Below are 24738 nucleotides of genomic sequence, written 5' to 3'. Positions count from 1 at the left end.
CCCAATACCATCACCCCCCCCCAATACCATCACCCCCCCCCAATACCATCACCCCCCCAATCCATCACCCCCCCCCCCAATACCATCACCCCCCCCCAATACCATCACCCCCCCCAATACCATCACAATCCCCCCAATACCATCACCCCCCCCCCCCCAATACCATCCCCCCCCCCAATACCATCACCCCCCCAATACCATCATCATCCCCCCAATACCATCACCCCCCCCCCCAATACCAATCCCCCCCCCCAATACCATCAAACCCCCCCCCACAATACCATCACCCCCCCCAATACCATCAACCCCCCCCAATAACCATCACCCCCCCCCCCCCACCATCACCCACCCCCCCAATACCACCCCCCCCAAACCATCACCCCCCCCCAATACCATCACACCCCCCCCAAATACCATCACCCCCCCCCCACTATCACCATCCCCCCCCCCCCCAATACCATCACCCCCCCCCCATACCATCACCCCCCCCAATACCATCACCCCCCCCCCAATACACATCACCCCCCAAACCATAACCACCACCCAATCCCCCCCCCAATACCATCACCCCCCCCCAATACCCATAATACATGTAACAACCCCCCCATCACCCCCCCCATACCATCACATCCCCCCCCCCCAACACCATCACCCCCCCAATACCATCACCCCCCCCAATACCATCACCCCCCCCAAAACCACATCCCCCCCCCCAATACCATCACCCCCCCCCCAAATACATCACCCCCCCCCCACACCATCACCCCCCCCCAATACCATCACCCCCCCCTCATCCCATAACCCATCACCATCACCCCCCCCCAATACCATCACCCCCCCCCCAATACATCACCCCCCCAATACCATCACCCCCCCCCAATACCATCACCCCCCCATACCATCACCACATCCCCACCATCACCCCCCCCCCCCATACCATCAACCCCCCCCCCCCACCACCCTCCCCCCCCCCCCAACCCATCATCACCCCCCCCCCAATACCATCACACCCCCCCCCCAATACCATCACCCCACCCCCCCCAATACCATCACCCCCCCCCAATACCATCACCCATCCCCCCATCCCCCCCCAATACCATCACCCCCCCCCCCAATACCATCACCCCCCCCCCCAATACCATCACCCCCCCCCCAATACCATCACCCCCCCCCATCACCATCACCCCCCCCCAATACCATCACCCCCCCCCCCATACCATCACCCCCCCCCAATACCATCACCCCCCCCCAATAACCCATCACCCCCCCCCCATACCATCATCCCCCCCCCCCAATACCATCACCCCCCCCAATACCATCACCCACCCCCCCCCCAATACCATCACCCCCCCCCCATACCATCACCCCCCCCAATACCATCACCCCCCCCAATACCATCCCCCCCCCCAATACCATCACCCCCCCCCAATACCATCACCCCCCCCCCCAAATACCATCACCCCCCCCCCAATACCATCACCCCCCCCCAATACCATCACCCCCCCCAATACCACCATCACCCCCCCCCAATACCATCACCCCCCCCCAATACCATCACACCCCCCCCCAATACCATCACACCCCCCCAATACCATCACCCCCCCCAATCCCATCACCCCCCCAATACCATCACCCCCCCCCCAATACCATCACCCCCCCCCAACCACCATCACCCCCCCCCAATACATCACCCCCCCCACCCATCACCATCCCCCCCCCCCCAATACCATCACCCCCCCCCAATACCATCATCACCCCCCCCAATCACATCATCCCCCCCCCAATACCATCACCATCCCCCCCAATACCATCACCCCCCCCAATACCATCCCCCCCCCAATACCATCACCCCCCCCCCAATACCATCACCCCCCCCCCAATACCATCACCCCCCCCCAATACCATCACCCCCCCCCCCAATACCATCACCCCCCCCAATACCATCACCCCCCCAATACCCCCACCATCCCCCCAATACCATCACCCCCCCCCCCAATCACCCCCCCCCCCCCCCAATACCCACCCCCCCCCAATACCATCACCCCCCCCCATAACCATCACCCCCCCCCAATACCATCACCCCCCCCCATACCATCACCCCCACCCCCCCCCCAATCACATCCCCCCCCCCCCATACCATCTCCCCCCCCATACCATCACCCCCCCCAATACCATCACCCCCCCCCAATACCATCACCCCCCCCAATACCATCACCTACCCCCCCCCAATACCATCACCCCCCCCCCCCAAATACCCATCACCCCCCCCCCAATACCATCACCCCCCCCAATACCATCACCCCCCCCCAATACCATCCCCCCCCCCAATACCATCACCCCCCCCCAATACCATCACCCCCCCCCCCAATACCATCATCACCCCCCCCCCACCATCACTCCCCACCAACCATCACCCCCCCCCCAATACCATCACCACCCCCCCCCCATACCATCACCCCCCCCCTTTCCACCATCCCCCCCCCATCACCTCCCCCCCCCCAATACCATCACCCCCCCCCAATACCATCACCCCCCCCCCAATACCATCACCCCCCCCAATACCATCACCCCCCCCCCACCATCACCCCCCCCCAATACCATCACAATCCCACATCACCCCCCCCCCCAATACCATCACCCCCCCCCAATACCATCACCCCCCCAATACCATCACCCCCCCCCAATACCATCACCCCCCCCCGTACCATCACCCCCCCCCATATACCATCCCCCCCCCCAGTACCATCACCCCCCCCCCCAATACCATCACCCCCCCCCAGAAACCATCTCAATCACCCCCCCCCCAATACCATCACCCCCCCCAATACCATCACCCCCCCCCCACCCCATACCCTACCATCCCCCCCCCCAATACCATCACCCCCCCCCAATACCATCACCCCCCCCCAATACCATCACCCCCCCCCAATACCATCACCCCCCCCCCCCCCCCCCCCCCATACCATCCCCCCCAAATACCATCACCCCCCCCCCAATACCATCATCACCCCCCCCATACCATCACCCCCCCCCATACCATCACCCCCCCCCCCCCAATACCATCACCCCCCCCAATACCATCCACCCCCCCCCCAAAAAACCATCACCCCCCCCCCCCATACCATCACCCCCCCCCCCATCACCATCCCCCCCCCCCAATACCATCCCCCCCCCCCACATCACCCCCCCCAATACCATCACCCCCCCCCCATTACCATCCCCCCCCACCCCCCCCCACCAACCACACACCCCCCCCCCCCCATAAACACCATCACACCCCCCCCCCCCCCATCACCCCCCCCCAGTCCACCATCATCCCCCCCCCAATACCATCACCCCCCCCCCAGTACCACCACCCCCCCCCAAACCATCACCCCCCCCAATACCATCACCCCCCCCATATACATCCACACCCCCCCCAGTACCATCACCACCCCCCCCCCCATACCATCAACCCCCCCCCCCATACCATCCCCCCCCACAAGTCCAATACCACCACACCCCCCCCCCCACCATCACCCCCCCCCCCCCACACCCATCACCCCCCCCCCCCCAATAACCATCACTCCCCCCCCCATACCATCACCCCCCCCCCAATACCATCACCCCCCCCCAATACCATCACCCCCCCCCAATACCATCAACCGCTCCCCCCCACATCACCCCCCCAGTCCATCAGTCCCCCCCCCCCATACCCCCCCCCCCCACAATACCATCACACCCCCCCCCCCATACCATCCACCCCCCCCTACCATCCCCCTCCCCCCCATCACCCCCCCCGTACCCACCCCCCCCCCCAATACCATCACCCCCCCCCAATACCATCACCCCCCCCCCCCTACCATCCCCCCCCCCCCCCCCAATACCATCACCCCCCCCCCCAAGTACCATCCACCCCCCCCCCCCATACCATCCCCCCCCCAATACCATCCCCCCCCCCAGTACATCACCCCCCCCCACCATCCACCCCCCCACCACCTACCCCATCCCCCCCCCCCCAATACCATCCCACCACTACCATCACCCCCCCCCCCCCATACCCATCACCCCCCCCCCCCCCCCATCCCCCCCCCCCACACCACCCTCCCCCCCAATACCATCACCCCCCCCCCATCCCCCCAGTACCATACCATCACCCCCCCATCATACCATCCCCCCCAATACATACCATCACCCCCCCAATACCATCACACCCCCCCCCCAATACCATCCCCCCCCATCAACCCCCAATACCATCCCATCCCCCCCCCAATACCATCAGTACCATCACCCCCCCCCCCCCCCCCCCAATACCATCACCCCCCCCCCCCCCCACACCATCACCCCCCCCCCCCCCCCCCAGTCAGTGGCGGACTGGCCAGGGTGTCAGCTTGCCCGATGGCATGTGGGCCCCTGATGAAGCGGGCCCCCTTTTGTCTCCTGGCAAACCAATATTTTTAGACCCAGTCCGCCACTGCCCCCAGTACCATCACCACCCCCCCCCCTTGTCCGATGTCCACTTGTCGATGTCCCTGTCGACTGACGTCATCCGTAATTCCCCCCTCCCACGCGCAGCTGCCCCTCTCCATCCCGCCTCAATGCAGTGCCCCCCCCCCCCGCCCCTCACATGTCCCCCTCACCCTGTCACTCCCGCCCGCCCCCCCCCCCCCCTTTGTCATCCCCACCCCGTCATCGTCACCATCACCCCTTTACCCTTACCCTCACCCCCTCCCCTCGTCCTCACACCCTCCCCTTCCCCTCACCGTCTCCCCCTCTCTCCCCCCCATGCACCCTCCCCATAGCGTACACAGTTCCCCACTACTGACGTGTGCAGTACCTTTCACCCCCCCCTCTCCTCCATCCTCCCCCTCACCCAACACACCCACCCACCCTCGCCCTTGGCCACCCTCCCCCTCTCGCCCTTGCCCACCCTCCCCTCACACACACACACACACACCCACCCCACCAGGCACACCTCCCCTCACGTGAATCACACTGTTCCCCTTCCGGGCACAGACACCCTTCACTCACTCACCCCCCACTCACATATTCACCCATCACACACACACACACACACACACACACACCACACACACACACACACACACACACACACACACACACACACACACACACACCACTGACACAAACATTAACCCTTACACACACACCCTTACACACTTCACACCCACTCCCCCCTCACTCACCGACACACACACCCCTCACTCACACACCTTCCTTGTGCCCAGTGTCCCCTCCCTCGCGCCCGCGCCCGCAGTGCCCCTCCCACGTGCCTGTAGCGACCCCCCCCCTCCCCCCCCCCCCCCTCGTGCCCACAGTCAACCCCCACCCCAACTCGTGTGCAACCCCCCCCCCCCCCCCCTCCATGCTCCGGTCCCAGTCACCCATCCATCACGCGCGCAGTCACTCTCCCCCTCTCCCGAGCCTGTCGTCACCCCGCACCCTTTCTACCTCTGTGTGCAGTCCCCCCCCCCCCCCCCATTACGCTCACAGTCCCATCCCCCCTCCCTCTCATCCTCCTCCCCATCGCTCCCCCTGCTGCCCCCCTCCTCAATTCTCCACCCCCCCTTTTCTTCCCTCTCCACACACCCATCCTCGCCCCCCCTCTCTCTCCTCCCTCTGCCCTCCTCCTCTCTCTCCCCCACCCTCTCAATACCCCCTCTTTCTCCCTTCCGCTACCACTCCCTCTCCCCCTCTTTCTCACGCTCTCCCTCCCTCACTTCCCCTCATGATATCTCCTTCCCCGCTCTCCCCCTGCCTTGTCTCCTCCATCCCATCTGACCCTCTTTCTCCCTTCCCCTCTGCCCTCCTTTCATCCACTCTCTCCTCCTCTCGCTACCCATCCCTCTCTTTCTCTCCCTCTAACCTCTTCCCTTCTTCCCCTCCCACTTCCCCATCATCTCTTCCCCTCCCTCTCTCCTCCTCCCTCTCTTTCCTCACCCCGCCTCTCCCCTTCCCTCCCTCCCCCTCCCCTCTCTCCCTCATCCCGCCTCTCCCCTTCCCTCACCCCCTCCCTCTCCCGCTGTTCCCCTCCCCTTCCTCTGTCCCTCCCCCTTACGTTCTCCCCCTCACCCTTTCTTTCCCCCATCTCTCTCCCCCTGTATCACATGTAGACACCCCCCTCCCCCTCGTGTGCACAGCCACCCCTCACATGCGCATTCATCTCCTTGCCCGATACACGGTACCCCCATCCCGCTCCCCCCCCTCCCTGCAGAGTGCGATGTCCTTTCCACACACACACACACACACACACACACGGTCTCAACCTCACTATATCACACTATCTTTCTCTCAAATATCCCTTCACTCACACACCATCCATCTCTCTCTCTCTCTCTCTTTCTCTTTCACAATGGGAGCGGGGGATGGGATGAATGATGAGGCAATGTCTGTGACACACAGGCGCAGCGCAGATCTTTTCCACAATAGTGAATACAAATCACTCACTTCACCAGAGGATTGTCTGCAAAACTAACTGTACAGCTTCAGGGACATTTGGCACTCCTCTCTGCAGAGCCGGCCCGTGGTGAACAATATCATCCCATCATCACCATCGTCCCACCGAGCACTCCCACAACCATCTCCCTCTTGTGTCCACACATCCCCGAATACTCCCAAACACCTCGAGTACAGGCGGGACACGCCAGTCAGTGTACAGCAGTCCCCCTGAGAGAGAGAGAGAGAGAGAGAGACCAGCCAGTGTACAGATATCCCCCTGAGAGAGAGGGACTGAGAGACACCAGTCAATGTACAGATCCTGAGCTTACTGACAACGACTGGCCTCCACCCCCACAGCCCCGCCACCCCACAAAGCCCCCCGCACCTCACACCCCCACACAGCCCAAACACCCATCTCAGACCCCTCTCCCCTCGGACCCCCTCACCCACTAGATTCAGGAAGAGCTTATTCTCCACTGTTATCAGACTGAACAGTCCTCCCATAGCTAGGGTGTAGTACAGACCTTTGAACCCACCTCATTGGGCACTTGCACTTTTAAAGAACCTGCACTTTCTCTGTAACTGCAACACTATAATGCTGTATTCTTGCGCTGGCATTTTTTTCTCATTGTATCACCTATTGTACAACTTGTGAATGACTTGACTGCATGGTATGTTTATATAGTATCAAGTATATCATGATTTGACTGATGTGACAATAATAAACCAGTATCCTCTCCCCTCTCCCCCTCAGCCCCTCCCCCTCAGCCCCTCTCCCCCTGGTCCACTTTCCTCATCCTTCAATGTTTATCTCATCATACATCAGCCTCTTTCCCCTCCTCTTCCTCTCTCTTTACCTCCCCATGCCCCTTTCTCTGAGGCATTATCTGCCCCACTCCCCCATTGCTACTTTCTCTCTCCCCCCTCCATCAGCATCTCACTATTTCTTTATCTGTCCTGTCTCAGCTTCCCTTCTGTCAATCCCACTCTCTTGTCCCTCTTCTTCTCACCATAACCCCCCCCCTCTTTGTCTCTCCAACTCCCTTGCCCCTTGCAGAATTCCTTCCTCGATCCTGCCTTCTCCCACCTTCCACTCCCATTTCCATCCCTGCCTCCACCCCATCACGTTTCCTCCAGCCCTTTGTCCCCACTCCGTTCTTCCATACCTCTGTCTGCCTTCATCCAAACCTCATTCCTCGCGATCCCCACTCCTTCGTCTCCGTCACTGTCTCTCTCTCTCTCTCCCCTCCCCCACTCTAGTCACTGAGACTGGAGATATGCGTCTGCAACTTTCCCTGAGACTAGCAGTGACCTGGTGCCCTCTCCACAGATGCTGCTTGACCCATGCAGTAACCTCTGCTGTGCTTCCTGCTCAACAGAGCTGAACGCTGGGGGGATGGGGACGCAGAGAGACAGGCTGAGGACAAAGGAAGGAGAAGGGAGAGAGAGAGAAAGAGAGACAGGGGGGGGGGGGGGGGGGAGCTCAGGGGGATGAGGGAGAGAGGAGAGAGGAGAGAGGTGGGGAGGGAAAGAGGGCAGAGAAAGGGAGGGTGAGAGGTGGTGGAAGAAATGGGAGATCCAGAGGGAGTCGGGAGTGGGGGGGGTGGTGGGAGAGAATGGATTGAGAGGGGGAGGGATGGGGTGAGTGAGTCGGAGTGAGTGAGACGGGAGAGAGTGGGGAGGGGAGAGGGGTGTGGGCGTTGAAAGGGGGGGTTGAGGGTGGGAGAGTGGTGGTGAGAGAATGGTGCAGAGGGGGAGAGAGACATGGAGGGGGGGCCTAAAGAGGAACTCCCTCTGGGAAGGGGTTACAGAGGGGAGGAGGAAAGAGGAAAGAAAAAGGAAAGAAAGGGGACAGGGAGAGAGGTGAAAGGGAGGGTTAAAGGCGAGCAGAAAGGGGAGTGGGGAGAGGAGAGAGAGAAATGGTGAGAGGGAGAGAGGTGAGGAGAGGGGTGACAGATAAGAGATGGTTGAGACGGAGGGTGGAATGAGGGAGACAAGGAGGGAGAAGTGGGGAGAAAAAAGAGGGAGAGAAGATGGCGAGTGAGAGAGGGAGAGAAAGGGAGAGAGAGGGGCAGTGAGAGAGGTGGGGAGACGGAGGGGGTGAAAATGAGTGGGAGACTGAAGGGGAGAGAAGGGAGTGAGGGAGGGAGAGAGGGAGGGTTGAGAGGGGTGGGGTGAAAGGGAAAGGAGAGAAAGAGTGTGAGCCAGGTGATAATGAGGAGGGAAGTGAAGGGCTTGGAAGGGAAGTGAGAAAGGCGGGAACGTTGGAGAGAGGGCGAGAAAGGGAAGGGGAGAGTCGTGGAGGGAGGGGGAGAGAGAAGGGAAGAGAGGTTGGAGAGACAGGGAGGGTGTTGTAGGGGAGAGAGTAGAGAAGTGGGGGGAGATCGCAGAGATTGGGGACGAAGAGAGCAGGTTGGAGAGGGGAAGAGGCAGAGAGAGAGAAGGGGAGGAATGGGTTGACAGAGAAGGGGGGAGAAAAAGGGAAGAGCACATGGTGAGCATTTGACAGCACTGGGCCTGTGCTCGCTGGAGTTAAGAAGGTTGAGGGGGGACCTCATTGAAACGTACAGAAAATCGAAAGGCACTTAAGTGGATGTGGAAAGGACGTTTCCACTGGTGGGAGAGTCTAGGAAGAGAGGTCATAGGCTCAGAATTAAAGGCTGGTCTTTTATAAAGGAGGTGAGAAGGAACTTATTTAGTCAGAGGGTAGTTAATCTGTGGAGCTCACTGCCACAGAGGCCAAGTCAGTGGATATTTTTAAGGCAGAGATTGACAAATTCTTGATTAGAACGTGATTTTTGGGAGAGCATCTGGCATCAGTGCAGATTTGGAGCAGAGTTATTCTTGTTAAGTGTGTTTCATTTCTCAATTCCTATTTTGCGTGAATTTGAACCAACTCTTGCTATGGCCATGAAAGCATACCACATACCGCATACTCAGAAGACAATGACATTTGGCATGCCTTTAGTGACTGATCTCCAGTGGGATGCTTTGGCAACTGCTCTGCCCAAGACCACAAAATTGCACAAGAGTTGTGCATGTAAGCCAACTTCGACACCATCCCTTCATCACCCCAACCCCCCTGCACCCCCCCCCCCCCCCCCCCTCGCCTCCCCCCCCCCCCCCCCCCTACCTATTCTTAATCTATGCTTGACTGCCTCAGGAAAGCAGCAGCCAACATTATCAAGGAAAGACACAAAATGCTGGATTAATTTAGCAACACCCCTGGAGACCATGGATAGGTGATGTTTTGGGTCAGGACCCTTCTTCAGATTTTATGATGGGTGGGGGGAAAGAAGGCAAGATGAGAGGGCTGTGCATTCATAGGGGGTGAGATTATAGGGGAGGTGGGTGTGAAAGTAGGGGGGGGGGGAGGTTTGTTTGGTACTGTGGTGAGAATACGGGGAAAGGCAGCATAACCCAGTGGTACCATTATAGAGGCTCCCAGTTGGAAGGGGAATGCAGTGGGACCACATGGTGTTGTTTGAGCTGGCAACGTTGAGGATCCAGGACTGGAGCCTGGGCCTGGAACCCGGGTGTGTCGCTGGCCTCACCGGCCGGTGACCAAGGGGGGGGGGGGGGGGGGGGGGTGAGGATCAGGGGAGTGAGTGAGTGACTCCGGCCCGCGAGGGGGGGGGGCATAGTGTCAAGAGGGGGTCAGTGGTGGCGTTGGTGGCCCTGGCCTGGGAGTGGCTGGGGTGGTGGTGAAGGTCAGAGAGGTCGTAAAGGTGAGAGAGGCGACGAAGGTGGGAGAGGTGGTCGGAGAGGTGGCGAAGGAGGGAGAAATGGTCAGAGGTGAAGGAGAGAGAGGCGGTAAAGTTGGGGAGAGGGGACGAGAGTGGGAAAGGGGGTGAGAGTGGGAAAGGGGGTGAGGGTGGGAGAGGCGGTGAGAGAGCCAGTGAGGTTAGGAGAGGCTTCTTGCCCACAGTTATCGGACTCTTGAATAAACCTCTCGTATGCTAGGCGTGAAGTTCTAGTTCTCCCAATCTATCTTGCAGCCCTTGACCTTTTTCCTTTTGCTCTTTCTCTGTACCTGTAACACTATGTTTTGCATTATTTCCTTTCTCTTATGCACTCTATTTCTCCTCTCCATTGTACTGTATGGTATGATATGTATGGTATGATCTGACTGAAGAGCACGCCAATGAAACGTTTCACTGTACCTCAGTGCACATGACAACAATAAACCAATACTGATGAATCACTTTTCCAATGTGTCACATCTTGGTTTTCCTGTGTAATTGTTTGACATTTGTGATGCTCTAGTGCGAGCTTTCAACTCTTCTGCTTCAGTATCTGTGCAATTGCTGGTAGTATTTGATGAAATCTTCAGTAACACTGTCCAAAGTACCATTAATATACATATTGTGAATAAGATCTTGCAGAGTTTGACCAAATGCTTCAGTAGTTTGTTTTTGTGAGCCATTCATTGTGTGTTCATCCCAGACAATGTTTTAGACTTTGCCCGGTGTGGTCTCCTGATCAATAGTGCGTTTGGACTCTCCACATTTGTCAAATCTAAAAACTGAACATACAGTTCTCACCAAAAAGAAGTTAACACAATGATTGAAGAGCATTTGGCCAAGCCAATGATTTTTATTGTATTTGAACTTTAGCCAGAAGTAGATTAATAACAGAAATGTTTTACATTCCATCAGAAGATTCCAAAAAAAAGATTTGAGGTCATTGTAAACAACTGGAATAGTCATAGAGCTATTCAGCATGGAAACATGTCCCTATCCCAACTCGTCCATGTCAGTCAAGTTATTATTCTGGGTGGGTGCCATTTACCTGCATTTGGCCCAGATTCATCCAAGCCCTTCCTATCCATTTATCTGTTCAAATGTCTATTAAAAGTCATAATTGGCACCTCTATTGCTTCATCTGGCAGCTCACACCACATACAGACTACGTTCTGAGTGGAAGAGTTGTCCCTAGGATCCCTCTTAAATCCTTCTTCTCTCACCTTCAGCCAAATGCCCTCCAGGTTTAAAATCCTCTACTCTGAGAAAAAGACTGTGTTCACTTTATCTATGTCCCTCATAATCTTATGTACCACAATCAGGTCACTCCTCAGCTTCCTACATTTCAAAAGAAAGAGTCACGGTCTATCTAGCCTCTCCCTATGACTCAAGCCTACAACTCCTCACAAATCTCCTCTGCACATTTTCCAATTTGATATTATTCCTGTAACTGGCCGACTAGAACTGTACACTGTACTCCAAGTGCTGTCTCGCCAATGATTTGTGCACCTGCACTGTGATGTCCTATATTTGTACGTACTGCTCTTCCCAACAAAGGCAAGTGTGCCAAACACCTTCTTCACCACATAGTCCACTTGGCTCGCCAATTTCAGGAAACCATGCGCCAGTACTCCTAGATCTTATTGCATGTAAAGTATCAAAGCATTTCTTTGGTCTCCCATTGAATGTGGATCTTCCTCTATGAATCATTCACCTACCTAGTTTAAATTGCTGCTGGGCTCCTGCAGAAACAGCATGGACATGCCCACTTTCTTATTGAGGTATATAAGATGTGGGTATATGGAGCTAAGATATATAGGTCAGATCTACCTAAATATTTAGTATCTCAGAAATAGATATGAAAAACAACTTTAATTTTCAAAAGAGTTGCGGAGTTATGCCCTCCAGAAAGATGCCCTTTGGCGCAACTTATCCGTGCCAACCAAAATATTTATTTGAGCTAGTTCTAAGTACTGGCATTTAGCCCATATCCCTCTAAAATGTTCCTATTCATCATCGGTCCAAATGCCTTATAAATGTCGTAATCGCAGAGTGTCCTCCATAATGTTTGGGACAAAGACCCATCATTTATTTATTTGCCTCTGTACTCCACAATTTGAAAATTTGTAATAGAACAAATCACATGTGGTTAAAGTGCACATTGTCAGATGTTAATAAAGGCCATTTTTTATACATTTTGGTTTCACCATGTAGAAATTACAGCTGTGTTTATCCATAGCCCCCCCCCCCCCCCCCCCCCCCATTTCAGGGCACCATAATGTTTGGGACAAATGGCTTTTTAGGTGTTTGTAATTGCTCTGATGTGTTTAATTGCCTCCATAATGCAGGTATAAGAGAGCTCTCAGCGCCTAGTCTTTTCTCCAGTCTTTCCATTACCTTTGGAAACTTTTATTGCTGTTTATCAACATGAGGACCAAAGTTGTGCCAATGAAAGTTAAATAAGTAATTATGAGATTGAAAAACAGGAATAAATCTGTTAGAGACACCAACCAAACCGTAGGCTTACCAAAATCAACATTAAATTCTGACAACGTGCACTTTACCCACATGTGATTTTTTTCTATTATAAATCACAAATTGTGGAGTACAGATGCAAATAAATAAATGATGGGTCTTTGTCCCAAACATTATGGAGGGCACTGTATGCAATGCTACAGCTCATCTGGTAGTTTCTTCCATTTACCCAACACCCTCTGTGTGAAATGATGATCCCTTTTAAATCTTTCCCTTTAACGTTAACATTTTGCCCTCTAACTTTCACCTCCTCAAGTAGAAAGACTGTGGTCATTCACCTTATCAAGATATACACTCCTCGTGATTATATAAACCTCTCCATGGTTCCCACACAAACATCCATGCTCCAGGAGAAAATGTCCTGCCTTATCCAGCTCTCCCTATAAATTTAAACTGCCATTTCTTGTCTCACTTCCCCAGTTTGTCCAGAACACGGGGTCATGCCTCCAGCGGCTTCAGGTAGCCTGCAGGAGACACCCCCGGGACACAAAGATGGCTGGACGAGGAGAGGGACATCGGTTCACGGGAACTGCTCCAGTACAACAAGCGCGAGGGCAGATTGGACTTTGGAATTGGTGGCAAAACATGACGGCACATGCATGTGTTATATATGCAAGAAGACTTTCACTATGCAGTTGCATGTGTAACCAATAAAGCACCATTGAACCATTGAGATACTGTTGTGATCGTAGATAACTGTCCTCACTGTCCACTATGCCGCCAATTTTGGTGTCATTTGAAAACTTCCTAACCAAGTCATCCAGATTGTTACTATCGATGACAAACAATAGAAGAAGCAGCACCGATCCCTGTGGCACATTACTGGTCACACGCCTCTAATCTGAACAACAATCCTAAATCACCACCCTCTGTCCCCTGCCACAAAGCCGATGTGGTACCCTATTGACTTGTGTACCATGTGCTCCCACATTCCAGACTAGCCTACACCATGGAATCTTGTCAAAAGACCTGCTGAAGTCCACGACTGCCTGCCGTTGTCAATCCTCTTCATTATTTCGTCGAAAAAATTACAATTTGAGGAAAATTTTAATTAAAACCCCTGTTGGCAACGAAGGGCTTCCCATGGGGGAAAAGCTGAGAGTGTTGTGGACATCCTTTCATACCTAACTAACGTACAACATGTGACATTACTAGCTTGTTTCATTACTGAGTTCTGCACGAGATGCACAGACATTCTATTTTACTGTATGTCATTAGATTAGAACGGAGAACGTAACCAGGAGGAGGGTGCCGGGCCTTAGGGGGCGATTTGAATGTGGAGCAAAGGATGTGGGCAAGATTGTCAGCGAACACCTCACATTTGAGATGTACGTGGTAGAGGGAAAGTTCAGGAAGAGGGATGGTGATGTTCTGGAGCATGTCAACATCAGGAAGGAGATGTTTGATATCTTGAAGGTAATTAAGTTAGACAATTGTCGAGGGTGTGATCAGATATACCCCAGGCTACAGTGGGAATGCTTGCCAAGAAAATGCTGGCAATTTGGCATCTTTGTTAGTCGTTGACATGGTAGCAGATACTCGGAGGAGAGCTAATGTTGTTCCCATAGACATTTGTTCTTGTTTGGGGGAACAGACCTGGTGGGCTGAAGGGCCTGCTCCTATGCTGTACTGCTACACCCAAGATTGACAAAACATGCTGGAGTAACTCAGTGGATCAGGCAGCATCTCTGGAGAAAGAATAGGTGACGTGTATAGTTGGAACCTTTGTTTATACTGAACACAGAGCCCATAAAGGCCGATAGCTGGCTGGGGAATGTTTGAAAATGAGAGAGATACAAGCATGCGAACAGTGGAACTGGTAGGAAGATAGGGTGGGGGAGGAGATAGAGAGAATACAGGAGTTACTTGAAATTAGAGAAATCAACGTTCACACTGCTGAGTTGTGTAAACTGCCCAAGTGGAATACGAGGTGCTGTTCCTTCAATTAACACTATTTCCATAGAAGGCTTCGGAAGGTCGGCATGACCCCAACAATCCTCAACAACTTCTGCAGATGCAGCATAGAAAGCATTTTATGAGAATGCATCATACCATGGTTTGGGAATAGCTCCATCCAAGATCACAAGAAATTGCAGATAATCGTGGATGCAGCCCAAACCATCACGAAAAGCAACTTCCTTTCCATTGATATTCAGATTGTGTAAGATGGGACTGCAGATGCTGGTTTATACCAAAGATAGACAACAACAAAAATATGCTGCAGTAATTCAGTGGAGACCTTCAAACTATCTTTAATTGGACTTTACCTTGCATTAAAGGTTGGACCCCTTATTCTGTGGTATAACTGGACCACTTGATTATGTTCATGAACAGTCTTTTATTTGACTGGATAGCACACATACAAAATATTTTCACTATACCTCGATACATGCACTAAACTAAACCAAACCAAGTCTGCGTACAACTCGGAAATCACTGCTGGGGACAGCAGGCTAGGTGTTTTCCCACTCCCTCCATCCCTCTCCTGGTTCTCCGACTAGTTTCACTGTCCTGATTAATGTTACTGTTTCTATGCCTCGTTGTCACCTTCTCCTCAGCCAGCAACAAACGATTCTACCATGATTTTCTTGATCTTTTTCATGACGACTGCTTTGATCTGTCATGTTCACTCCTATAGGTTCACTCTCCACCTGACTCTCAGTCCAAGGAAGGGACTCGACCCAAAACGTCATCCATTCCTTCTCTCCAGAGGTGCTGCCTGTCCCGCTGAGTTACTCCAGCATTTTGTGTCTCTCTTCTGCCTGAGGCTACAACTGGACATAGAACAGATGCAAGGTTGAGCAGGGCAGTGTCAGATGGAATTTAATCCTGACGAGTGTAGCTGAAAACGGAGAAAAGGCAGATGTGGTGTAACCCGAGCAAGGGCGAGGGGACTGTGAATGACCAAGAAAGCTGTGAAAGTCCTGTCCCGCGGTACGAATGCATTCCAAGAGCTCTCCCGAGTTTAAAAAAAATCAAACTCGTGGTAAGCACGGAGAATGAACGTAGCGGGTACGTTGGGGACATCTCTTAGCGGCTCATAACGCTAATTGCAGGTACTCGAGAAAACTCGCTAACTGCAGGTAAGCACGGGAAGACTCGTGAAGATTTTCAACGTTGAAAAATATCCACGAGATCCCCGAGTACCGACGAGTGGCTATTACCGTAAATCTCCGAGTTCGAATCTGGGCAAACTCGGGAGAACTCTTGGATTGAACTCGCTCCGTGGGACAGGGCTTATAAACCTGGTCAGGAAGAAAAAGGGTATGTCAGGTTTAAGAAGATGGTATCAGAGGGGGCTTATGATGAATATAAAGCATGTAGGAAAGAGCTCAAGCGAACGATTGGAATACCATGAGGGGCCATTGAAATGTAATTAGGAAATTGGATGGAGGAAAATCCCAAGACTTTTTAATGTTTATTAAAAATAAGAGGGTGACCAGGGAGAAGGTAGGTAGGACCACTCATAGATTTAAGGGGGCAATCTGTACACGGAGTTTGAGGCAGGTGAGCTACTAAATGAGTACTTTGTATTTGTATTCACCGAGAGGGACTTGGAGGACAGCGAGATCAGTGTGGAGCATACAAACATGCAAAGGCAATTTGAAATCGAGAAGGAGGTGGTGCCGAGAGCTCTTGAACAATATTAAATGGAATAAATCCCCAGGGCCTGAAGTGATCTATCCCAGGTTATTGAGGGAGACAAGAGAGGAGATTGCAGGTGCCTTGACGAGAGTCTTTGTTTCTTCTCTAGCCACAGGCAAGATTCCAGGTGACGTGCGAGTGGCCAATGTTGTTCCTTTGTTTAAGAAATGAAGTAGATAGAATCCAGGGAACTATCGGCAAGTGAGCCTCACGTCAGTGGTAGGGAAACTATTAGAGACTGTACCAACCAGAACTGGTTCCCAGGGACTGTACTAACCAGTGCTGGTTCTTGATTAACTCTTACTAACCAGCTGTTCTTCCTGATGGACTACACTAACACAGGGACTGTACTAACCAGGACTGGATCTCAGGGGGGACTGAACCAACAAGGACTGGCTGGTGTGGGCAAGTTGGGCTGAAGGGCCTGTTTCACTCCATGACTATGACTGGATCTCGGGGGACCGTACAAACCAGGGCTGGTTCCCATGGTACTGTATTAAGCAGGATGGATTCCAGGGCATTGTACCACGAGAGATGATTTTCTGTTATCTGCATTAATCAGTGGGTCCCTGCGGACTGTACTAATTAGTAATGGTTCCCGGACATGCACTAACCAGTGGTCATCCACAGGGTGGTGTACTAACCAGTGCTCGTTCTCCGGGGTGTGAACAAACCAGGTCCAGCCTGACCCTTGAGCAGTAACAAAGAGGAAACATCTGGCGTCCAGATGTGGAGAGGGATGGCAAGTGGCCTTTTCCTGTTTATCCCCCCATTTACCATAGTCAGCACGGAGTTCATAGCATTACTCAGTGCCTGCTGATTCCTCCAATACTCACACAAAACACTCACTTGCATGTCTCGGGAACCAGAGCTAGGAATCAGCTGGGGACTGAGACATTTTCCAGCAACACGGGATGTTTATTGTTACAGTGAAGGGTGTATCAGTGTTACACTGAGGATGTGGGTTGTATCAGTGTTACAGTGATGGGTGTATCATAGTGTCACGGTGAGGTGGGTAGGGCGTGGACAAGCTTTTCAGCTAGAGGTGTGTGGTGTATCAGCGTGTTACAGGGATGATGTAGAGTGGGTGTATTAGCATTATAGTGAGGTGTGTGGAGTGTACCAGAGGGTTACAGTGAGTGGTGTGGTGTATAGCTGTTACAATGAGAGATATCAGTGTGTTACTGTAAGAGGGATGGCCTGTATCAGGGTGTGGTTATGGGGTTGGGGGTCTGAAGGTTCTCAGTCACAGTTATGGGTGTGGGGTGTATCAGTGAGGGGTGTGGGGTGTATCATCTGGTTACCATGAGAGGTAATAGGAACATGTACCAGTGTTAGTCTGGGTGTATTTGGTGGCAGAATGTGATAGCGAGGTGGTGTGGGGGTGTTATGGTATTGGGGGTCGAGTGCACATGGTATTGGTGGTAGAGTGCTGACATGGACAGAAAATTGGTTGGCAGACAGGAAACAAAGAGTAGGGATTAAAGAGTCCCTTTCAGAAAGGCAGGCAGTAACGAGTGGGGTATCGCAAGGCTCGGTGCTGGGACTACAGCTATTTACAATATATATATATTTCAATGATTTGGATGAAGGGATTCAAAGTAACATTAACAAATTTGCAGATTACACAAAGCTGAGTGGCAGTGTGAACTGTGAGGAGGATGCCATGAGAATGCAGGGTGACTTGGACAGGTTGGGGGAGTGGGCAGTTGCATGGCAGATGAAGTTTAATGTGGATAAATGTGAGGTTATCCACTTTGGTATAAATAACAGGAAGGCAGATTACTATCTAAATGGCGTCAGGTTGGGAAAAGGGGAAGTACAACGAGATCTGGGGGTTCTTGTTCATCAGTCTATGAAAGTAAGCATGGAGGTACAGCAGGCAATGAAGAAAGCGATTGGCATGTTGGCCTTTATAACAAGAGGAGCAAAGAGGTCCTTCTGCAGAGCCCTAGTGAAACCACACCTGGAGAATTATGTGCAGTTTTGGTCCCCTAATTTGAGGAAGGACATTCTCGCTAGTGAGAATGTAGCGTAGGTTTACAAGGTTAATTCCCGGGATGACAGGACTGTCATATGCTGAGAGAATGGAGCGGCTGGGCTTGTACACTCTGGAGTTTAGAAGGATGAGAGGATTCTCATTGAAACATATAAGATTGTTAAGGGTTTAGACACGCTAGAGGCAGGAAACATGTTCCCGATGTTGGGGGAGTCCAGAACCAGGGACCACAGTTTAAGAATAAGGGGTAATCCATTTAGAACGGAGACGAGAAAACACTTTTTCTCACAGAGAGTTGTGAGTCTGTGGAATTATCTGCCTCAGAGGACGGTGGAGGCCGGTTCTCTGGATACTTTCAAGAGAGAGCTAGATAGGGCTCTTAAAGATACCGGAGTCAGGGGATATGGGGAGAAGGCAGGAACAGGGTACTGATTGGGAATGATCAGCCACGATCACATTGAATGCCGGTGCTGGCTCGAAGGGCCGAATGGCCTACTCCTGCACCTATTGTCTATTGTCTATTGTTATCAGCGTGTTACAGTGCCGAGAATGGGGGTGCATCAGCAAGTGTTACAGTGAGGTGTGTAGGGTGTATCAGTGTGGGGTGCATCAGAGTGTTACAGTGAGGGGTGACGTTTGTATCGGAGTGTTCTGGTGTGGAATACTGGAGTATATCAGAATTACATTGAAACAGAAAATAGGTGCAAGAGGAGTCCATTCGGCCCTTCGAGCCAGCACCGCCATTCATTGTGATCATGGCTGATCATGAGGGATGGTGTGAGGTATGTGAGGTGAGGGAGGGATTTGACACAGTGAGGGATGTGAGGTGTATCAGTGCTAGTGAGATGTGGCATGTATCAGTGTTACAGTGAGCGATATCGGGCGCATCAGTGTTACAACGAAAGGCGTGGGTATATCAGAGTTTTAACGTTTTAGGGTGTATGAATGTTACAGTAAGGAGTGTGGGGTGTATCAGTACTGCAGTGAAGGTGTCGGGTACATCAGTGTGTTAATGTGAGGGGTGTTGGGCGCATTAGGTATACAGTGAGGCTGGTTGGGTGTGTTAGTGTTTCAGTGAGCAGGAGGAAGTGGATCAGTGTGTTACAATGAAGGCGAGTGAGGTAACATTGTTACAGTGATGGGTGTATGGTGTTACAGTGAGAGGGCTGGAGTGTAACAGTGTAACAATGAGGGAAGTATGGTGTAACAGTGCTACAGTGAAGGGTGCGTGTTATAACAGTGAGGGGACTGGGCTGTATTGGCTCCCAGTGTGTGAGGCAAAGTGTTGTTAATGGCAGGGTTAACTGGGCCCCCCATGTGAACAATGACGACATACTTGGCCGAGTTTACTGGATGATAAATCTGCTTAGGTTGCGTGCAGCGTGTTTGTGTGCGTGGCTGGCGAGGGTTTGTGTGTTTACACTTTTCCTACGACCGTGCTGTCCTACAGTCATTGCTTGCGCTGCTGCGATTGAGGTGGGTGAGTTGTCACATTTGCCTGGAGCATGTTGCACCTGGCTCTGCTAGCGGCCCTGTGGTGTTGGCCCACACCCCTCAGGGGAGATGTGGTCGCTCGGTTCCAGGACCTGCCCTCATGCCTGCCGTTCTTCTACCAGGGAGAGCCACCTTCGGGCTTTGTCGGGGGGTCCCAGGTCCACGTCTGCCAACGCCTCTCCGGCACCGTCTACTATGCCACGCTCTTCGATACTTACGGGCGACTGCCGGTCTACTCCGCCTTCCTTTACAAGTACCGAGCCCCGAAGGAACCTCGAGGGGAAGGGGTCGACCGCAGCTGGAAGTACGAACCTCAGGTGAGTGCGTGGGACGTGGGCAGCGGGTCCGGTGAGGAGGCCAGTGGAGGGGGGTGGTCACCATGGTTCAGGGCAGGGCCACTTCCATGATGCTAGCTCCGCTCAACAGCCAACACAATAAGCCCTGCTCAACCTGGTACCAATTTGTATGTAAAGGTGTGTCACCCTGCAGTACCTCTGCCCGGCCTCTGGAGGGCATCGATCGTGTGCGATGGCATCTCTTAGGCATTTTGGAGTCTCTACAAGTATTTATTCTCCCCGATATTCTCCTGCCTCCTGCTCTTTTCCAATTTAAAAAAAAATCCCATGTAAACGTGTCATGTTGTAACTCTGCTGGAGCGGAGGTGGGATAACCGAGCCAACCGCAACTGCTGTCAACGCTCTGCCCGGCCTGTTGGGGTGGAGAGAGTGGGGTGGAGAATGGAGTGGAGGGGATGGAGTGGAAGGCAGTGGAGTGGATGGAGGGGAGAGGGTGAGAGGAGACAGTAGTGGATGAATGGGAGGGGAATGGAGGGGAGGGGCGGGGAATGGAGAGGAGGGGAGGAGAATGGAGGGGAGGAGAATGGAGGGGAGGAGAATGGAGGGGAGGGGAGTCGAGGGGTGGAGTGGCAGAGAATGGATTGGAGGAGAGGGGATGGGAATGGAGGGGAGTGAAGGAGAGTGGGTGGAATGGGAGTGGAGTGAGGTGATGAGAGTGATGAGAATGAAGGGGGTGGAGTGGAGGAGAATGAATGGGAATGTAGGGGAGCGTATGATCGATGGGATGGCCGGGCGGCGCCGGACTGACCAACCTCCTTCCCTCCCTCCCGCAGCTGGCCGACCGGCAGGCGGACAGCAACATGGCGGAGCTGACGGAGGCGGTGCGGAAGGACGCGGCTGTGCTCCGGAGCCAGGCGGTGGTGGCGGAGGAAGCCGGGCGGCGGACGCACGTCAAGGTGCTGCTGAACGCGGCCAACATGCAGGGCAGCCGAGGCAGCCGCAGCGCCACCTACACCGTGACCAACGCGCTGGCCGTGCCGCGCCCCTTCTACCACCTGTGGAAGGTCGGCTTGAAGGGCGTCCTGGGCCGGCTGAAGGGGCAGTGCCAGGCCGCCGACCTGCACCTGGTGTCGGGCGCGGTGCGGAGCCCGCGGCGGGAGGAGAAATGGTTGCCGGCCAAGGGTAAGGGCCGGGCGGCCATGCCGCTGCTGCTGTGGGCGGCCTTCTGCTGCGGCGGCCGAGCCAGCGAAGCTCTGCTGGGCCACGCCCGGGGCTCCGGCTCCTTGACCGTATCCGGCCTGACGCTCGGCCCCTACGAGACCAAGAACATGCCGGTGGCGCAGCTGGAAGAGGTGCTGATCTCCCGCATGGGGCGCAGCAGGCTCCACATCTTCAAGGACGGCTGCGCCCCTCCTACTTAGATCGGCCGGCGCTCCTTCCTAAGCCGAGCGGTGCCACACCCGGAGACCGGGATGTACCCTTCCCAGACCAGCCGGCCAACGCCGTCCCCTCGCCCACCCCGGTGCCATACAACACGGCTCTCGCTGCAACACCCCTTCCAATAAAGCGAAGACGGACGTAACGTGCAGGAGTACCTCAGCGGCACACAGGCAGCATCACTGGAGAAACGGGCCCACGCCGTTCTTCAGTCAGTCTCGACCCAAAGCGTCCCATTCCTGCTCTCCAGATTTGCTGCCTGTTCTGCTGTGTTGCTCCAACATTTTGTGTCTAACTTCGGTGTAAACCAGCATTTTTGTAGTTCCTTCCTACACATTCCAATAAAGCATGTAACACCAATCTGACGTCCATCGTTGTATTCGACAGTGATCTCTCTCACTACTAGGCCCACTCGCCTCTTCTCTCGCCTCTTCCGCCTCTCGCTCTGTTCGGTTCTTATTTTACTTTTCCGTTTTCTACCAGTCCTTTCAAACTTTTCTCTTTCTGACTCCATCTCTTGATTTGTCCCCTTTTCTGTTTCTCTCATCAACCCCTGACTCTCTTCATCACAAGTACACAAAGTGCTGGAATGACTCCGCGGGTCGGGCAGCATCTCTGGAGAACACGCTTCGGGCCAGGACCCTTCTTCAGTCTCTATATATCGCTCTCCCTGTCTCTATTTCTGCATATCCACCCCATACTCCGTTTCTCTCTTGAACCCATTCTTTCTTTCCCCTCTTTAAACCCTTGCTTCATCCATCCACAGGGAGGCGTTGTGGAGTTTTTTATAGGCACATTCACTGGTTTAAGAGAGCGTTGGATTAAGCTCTTTGGGCTAACGGAATCAAGGGATATGGGAACGCAGGGACGGGTACTGATTTTGGATGATCAGCCATGATCACATTGAATGGCGGTGCTGGCTCGAAGGGCCTACACGTGCATCTATTGTCCTTGTATAATATTGTGACCAGGATTGTACACAGTACTCCAAATCATGTCAACTGGAGTTTATTTTCACATGCACATTTGTGGTGAGGTGCAGGTGCATTAAATATCTTGCCGGCAGCAGCATCACAGGCACATAGGCTGCGGCAACAGATCACAATTATACACAAAATGAAAAAGATAATGAAAAGAAACAAACTGCAAAACAAGACATGAATGCAAAAACATTGGTCCATAGTGTTGCCTAGCCAGTGGGTGGGGGAAAGTTGAAACATCATAACGCCACAATGATGTTATGATGTAATTACGCCCTAATTTACAAGTGTGACATGCCTTCTTTACCACCCTATCCACCTTCTCTGCCGGTTTTGGGGAACTATGGACTTGAATCCAAAGAACTTGAATCCAAAGAACATCAACATTCCTCAGCACATCGGTACATGTTCTACCTCGATTTCACCTCCGAAATGCATCACCCTGCAATTGTTAGGATTAAATTCCATCTGCCAATGCACCATAAACTCTGCAGCAGATAAATGTGCAGAGTGTATTTAGACAACCTTCCTCACTATCCATTGCACCGCCATTTTCATCCAGAGTTTCGAACTGTGTCTCCTACATTGATATCCAGGTTGATGGTTCACATCCTGTTTGCTGATTTATATCTCAAACAAGTGTCCTAGCTCGAATCCTTTCAGTACACCACTGATCACAACCCTCCAATCAAAGAAACACGCTTTCACCACCATCCTCCGTTTCCAAATAATTTTCCAATTATTGAAATCACCTTGGATCCTGCCTTAAACCTCTGGAAGATCCTACTTTGCGAGGAATGAGGCCGTGTCTGGAGGGGTGTACAGAGAAAGAGGGATGTGGGGAGGGTGTTACAGAGATAGAGTGATAGGGGAGTGAGGGATTTCAGAGATGTGGAGGGTGATGGGAAAGAGGTTAGAGGACATGTGTCCTTTCGCTCGCTCCCCGTTATTCTCTGGTGACTCTCCCATCATTTTACTACACACTCTCTCATTTCCAGTCCTCAACCCTGATGATGAATCTTTGGCCCGAGGCATTAACTCTTTCACCCCTGCCTGACCTGCTGAACGTGCGCTGGGCTACGCCTGGTTGGGTCTCAGGGTTTGCGTTCAAGGGTGTGGGTGCAGGTGCCAATGGTCGTGGGTGCTGGGGATAGGCCTGCTGGATGGATTGGTGTTGTCATGTTGAGGGTTGCGTAGACAGGTTGGGTTGTATGTTGGCAGTGAGGATTGGATTGTAGGCAAAGTCTGGGGTTAGTATTGGGCTGAGGAGGATTGGCTCAAGGTGCAGTTTAGTTTGGGAGTGTTGTGGGTTGGATCGTGGACAGGGTGAGGATTGGGGTCACGGTTAGAGATGAGGTTTGGGTTGAGGGTTGGGATCAAGTGTTGAAGTGGAATGGAGTGTTGAGGTTTAGGTTGTGTCAAGGGGTGGGGGAAGAGGTTTAATTTGGGGATGAGGGGGTGTTGGTTGGGAGTGAGGATTTATTTGGCAGTGGGCATGCTGTGGGTCAGATTTTGGGGTGTTGGGGTTGACGATTGGCTTGGGGTGAAAGATGTTTAGAGTTGGGGGTAAGGTGCAGTTTGATGGGGGTGATGAGGATTGGGATTTGGGGATGATGCTTTGTTTGGCATGGTTTGCTTGTTGAGGGTTGGGCGAGGTTTAGGTTGGAGTGGAGGATTGGGTCATGATTGCCAGGAAGCATGAAGGGTGGGTCGGAGTAGCTCAGAATTGGGTTGCAGCCTCGTGGGCCAGGGTTTTGGATGTGGGGATCACATTCTGGTTCAATTTCCGTCTATCCTGGGATCCTCTCATGTCATGTCACCCGTGGAAGAAGACATGGAGTGGTAAGTTATTGAGTGGGAGCACACCCTCGCCTCTCTGGGAGGGATGAATGGTTCCTCGAACCTTCCTGTTGGGGGTTCAGAATGCCAGGCTGGTATGTGGGATGGAGCTTGATAGGGTCAAGGGGAGAGAGCAAAGGTTACTTCACACAATTCACAACCCCCAGATGGAATACCAGGCACAGGGTGGGAAAGGAATGGTTACAACAGAATCAAAAGGATCCTCCACACCCCTGTAGTGCTTCAACTCTGGAATCTTCACTTCTCTGCATTAAACTATGTTCACTGCTTCCCTGCCCAACTACCGGGTTCCTCTCCATCTCCCTGCGGTC

General features: G+C 53.2%; 1 protein-coding gene across 4 annotated transcripts; it reads left to right on the top strand.

Moving 5' to 3' along the window:
* Positions 1-15560: 15560 nt before the first annotated feature.
* LOC129708707 (endonuclease domain-containing 1 protein-like) lies at positions 15561-21947 on the top strand. 4 transcript variants are annotated; one of them, XM_055654646.1, is made up of 3 exons: positions 15561-15702; positions 19977-20171; positions 20984-21947. In XM_055654646.1, exons 1-3 carry the CDS (start codon positions 15580-15582, stop codon positions 21569-21571), a joined length of 906 nt encoding a protein of 301 aa, XP_055510621.1. In that variant the 5' UTR covers positions 15561-15579; the 3' UTR covers positions 21572-21947. The 4 variants fall into 4 exon arrangements, with proteins under 4 accessions (XP_055510621.1, XP_055510623.1, XP_055510625.1 ...); XM_055654648.1 differs by lacking the exon at positions 15561-15702 and adding an exon at positions 17074-17103; XM_055654650.1 differs by lacking the exon at positions 15561-15702 and adding an exon at positions 19452-19481.
* The last annotated feature ends 2791 nt before the right edge of the window (positions 21948-24738 follow it).

The sequence above is a fragment of the Leucoraja erinacea genome, chromosome 24 (assembly GCF_028641065.1).
Source record: "Leucoraja erinacea ecotype New England chromosome 24, Leri_hhj_1, whole genome shotgun sequence".
NCBI classification, from domain to species: Eukaryota; Metazoa; Chordata; class Chondrichthyes; order Rajiformes; family Rajidae; genus Leucoraja; species Leucoraja erinaceus.
Note: the sequence above shows the minus strand (reverse complement) of the source record. Positions and strands in the feature narration are given on the sequence as shown.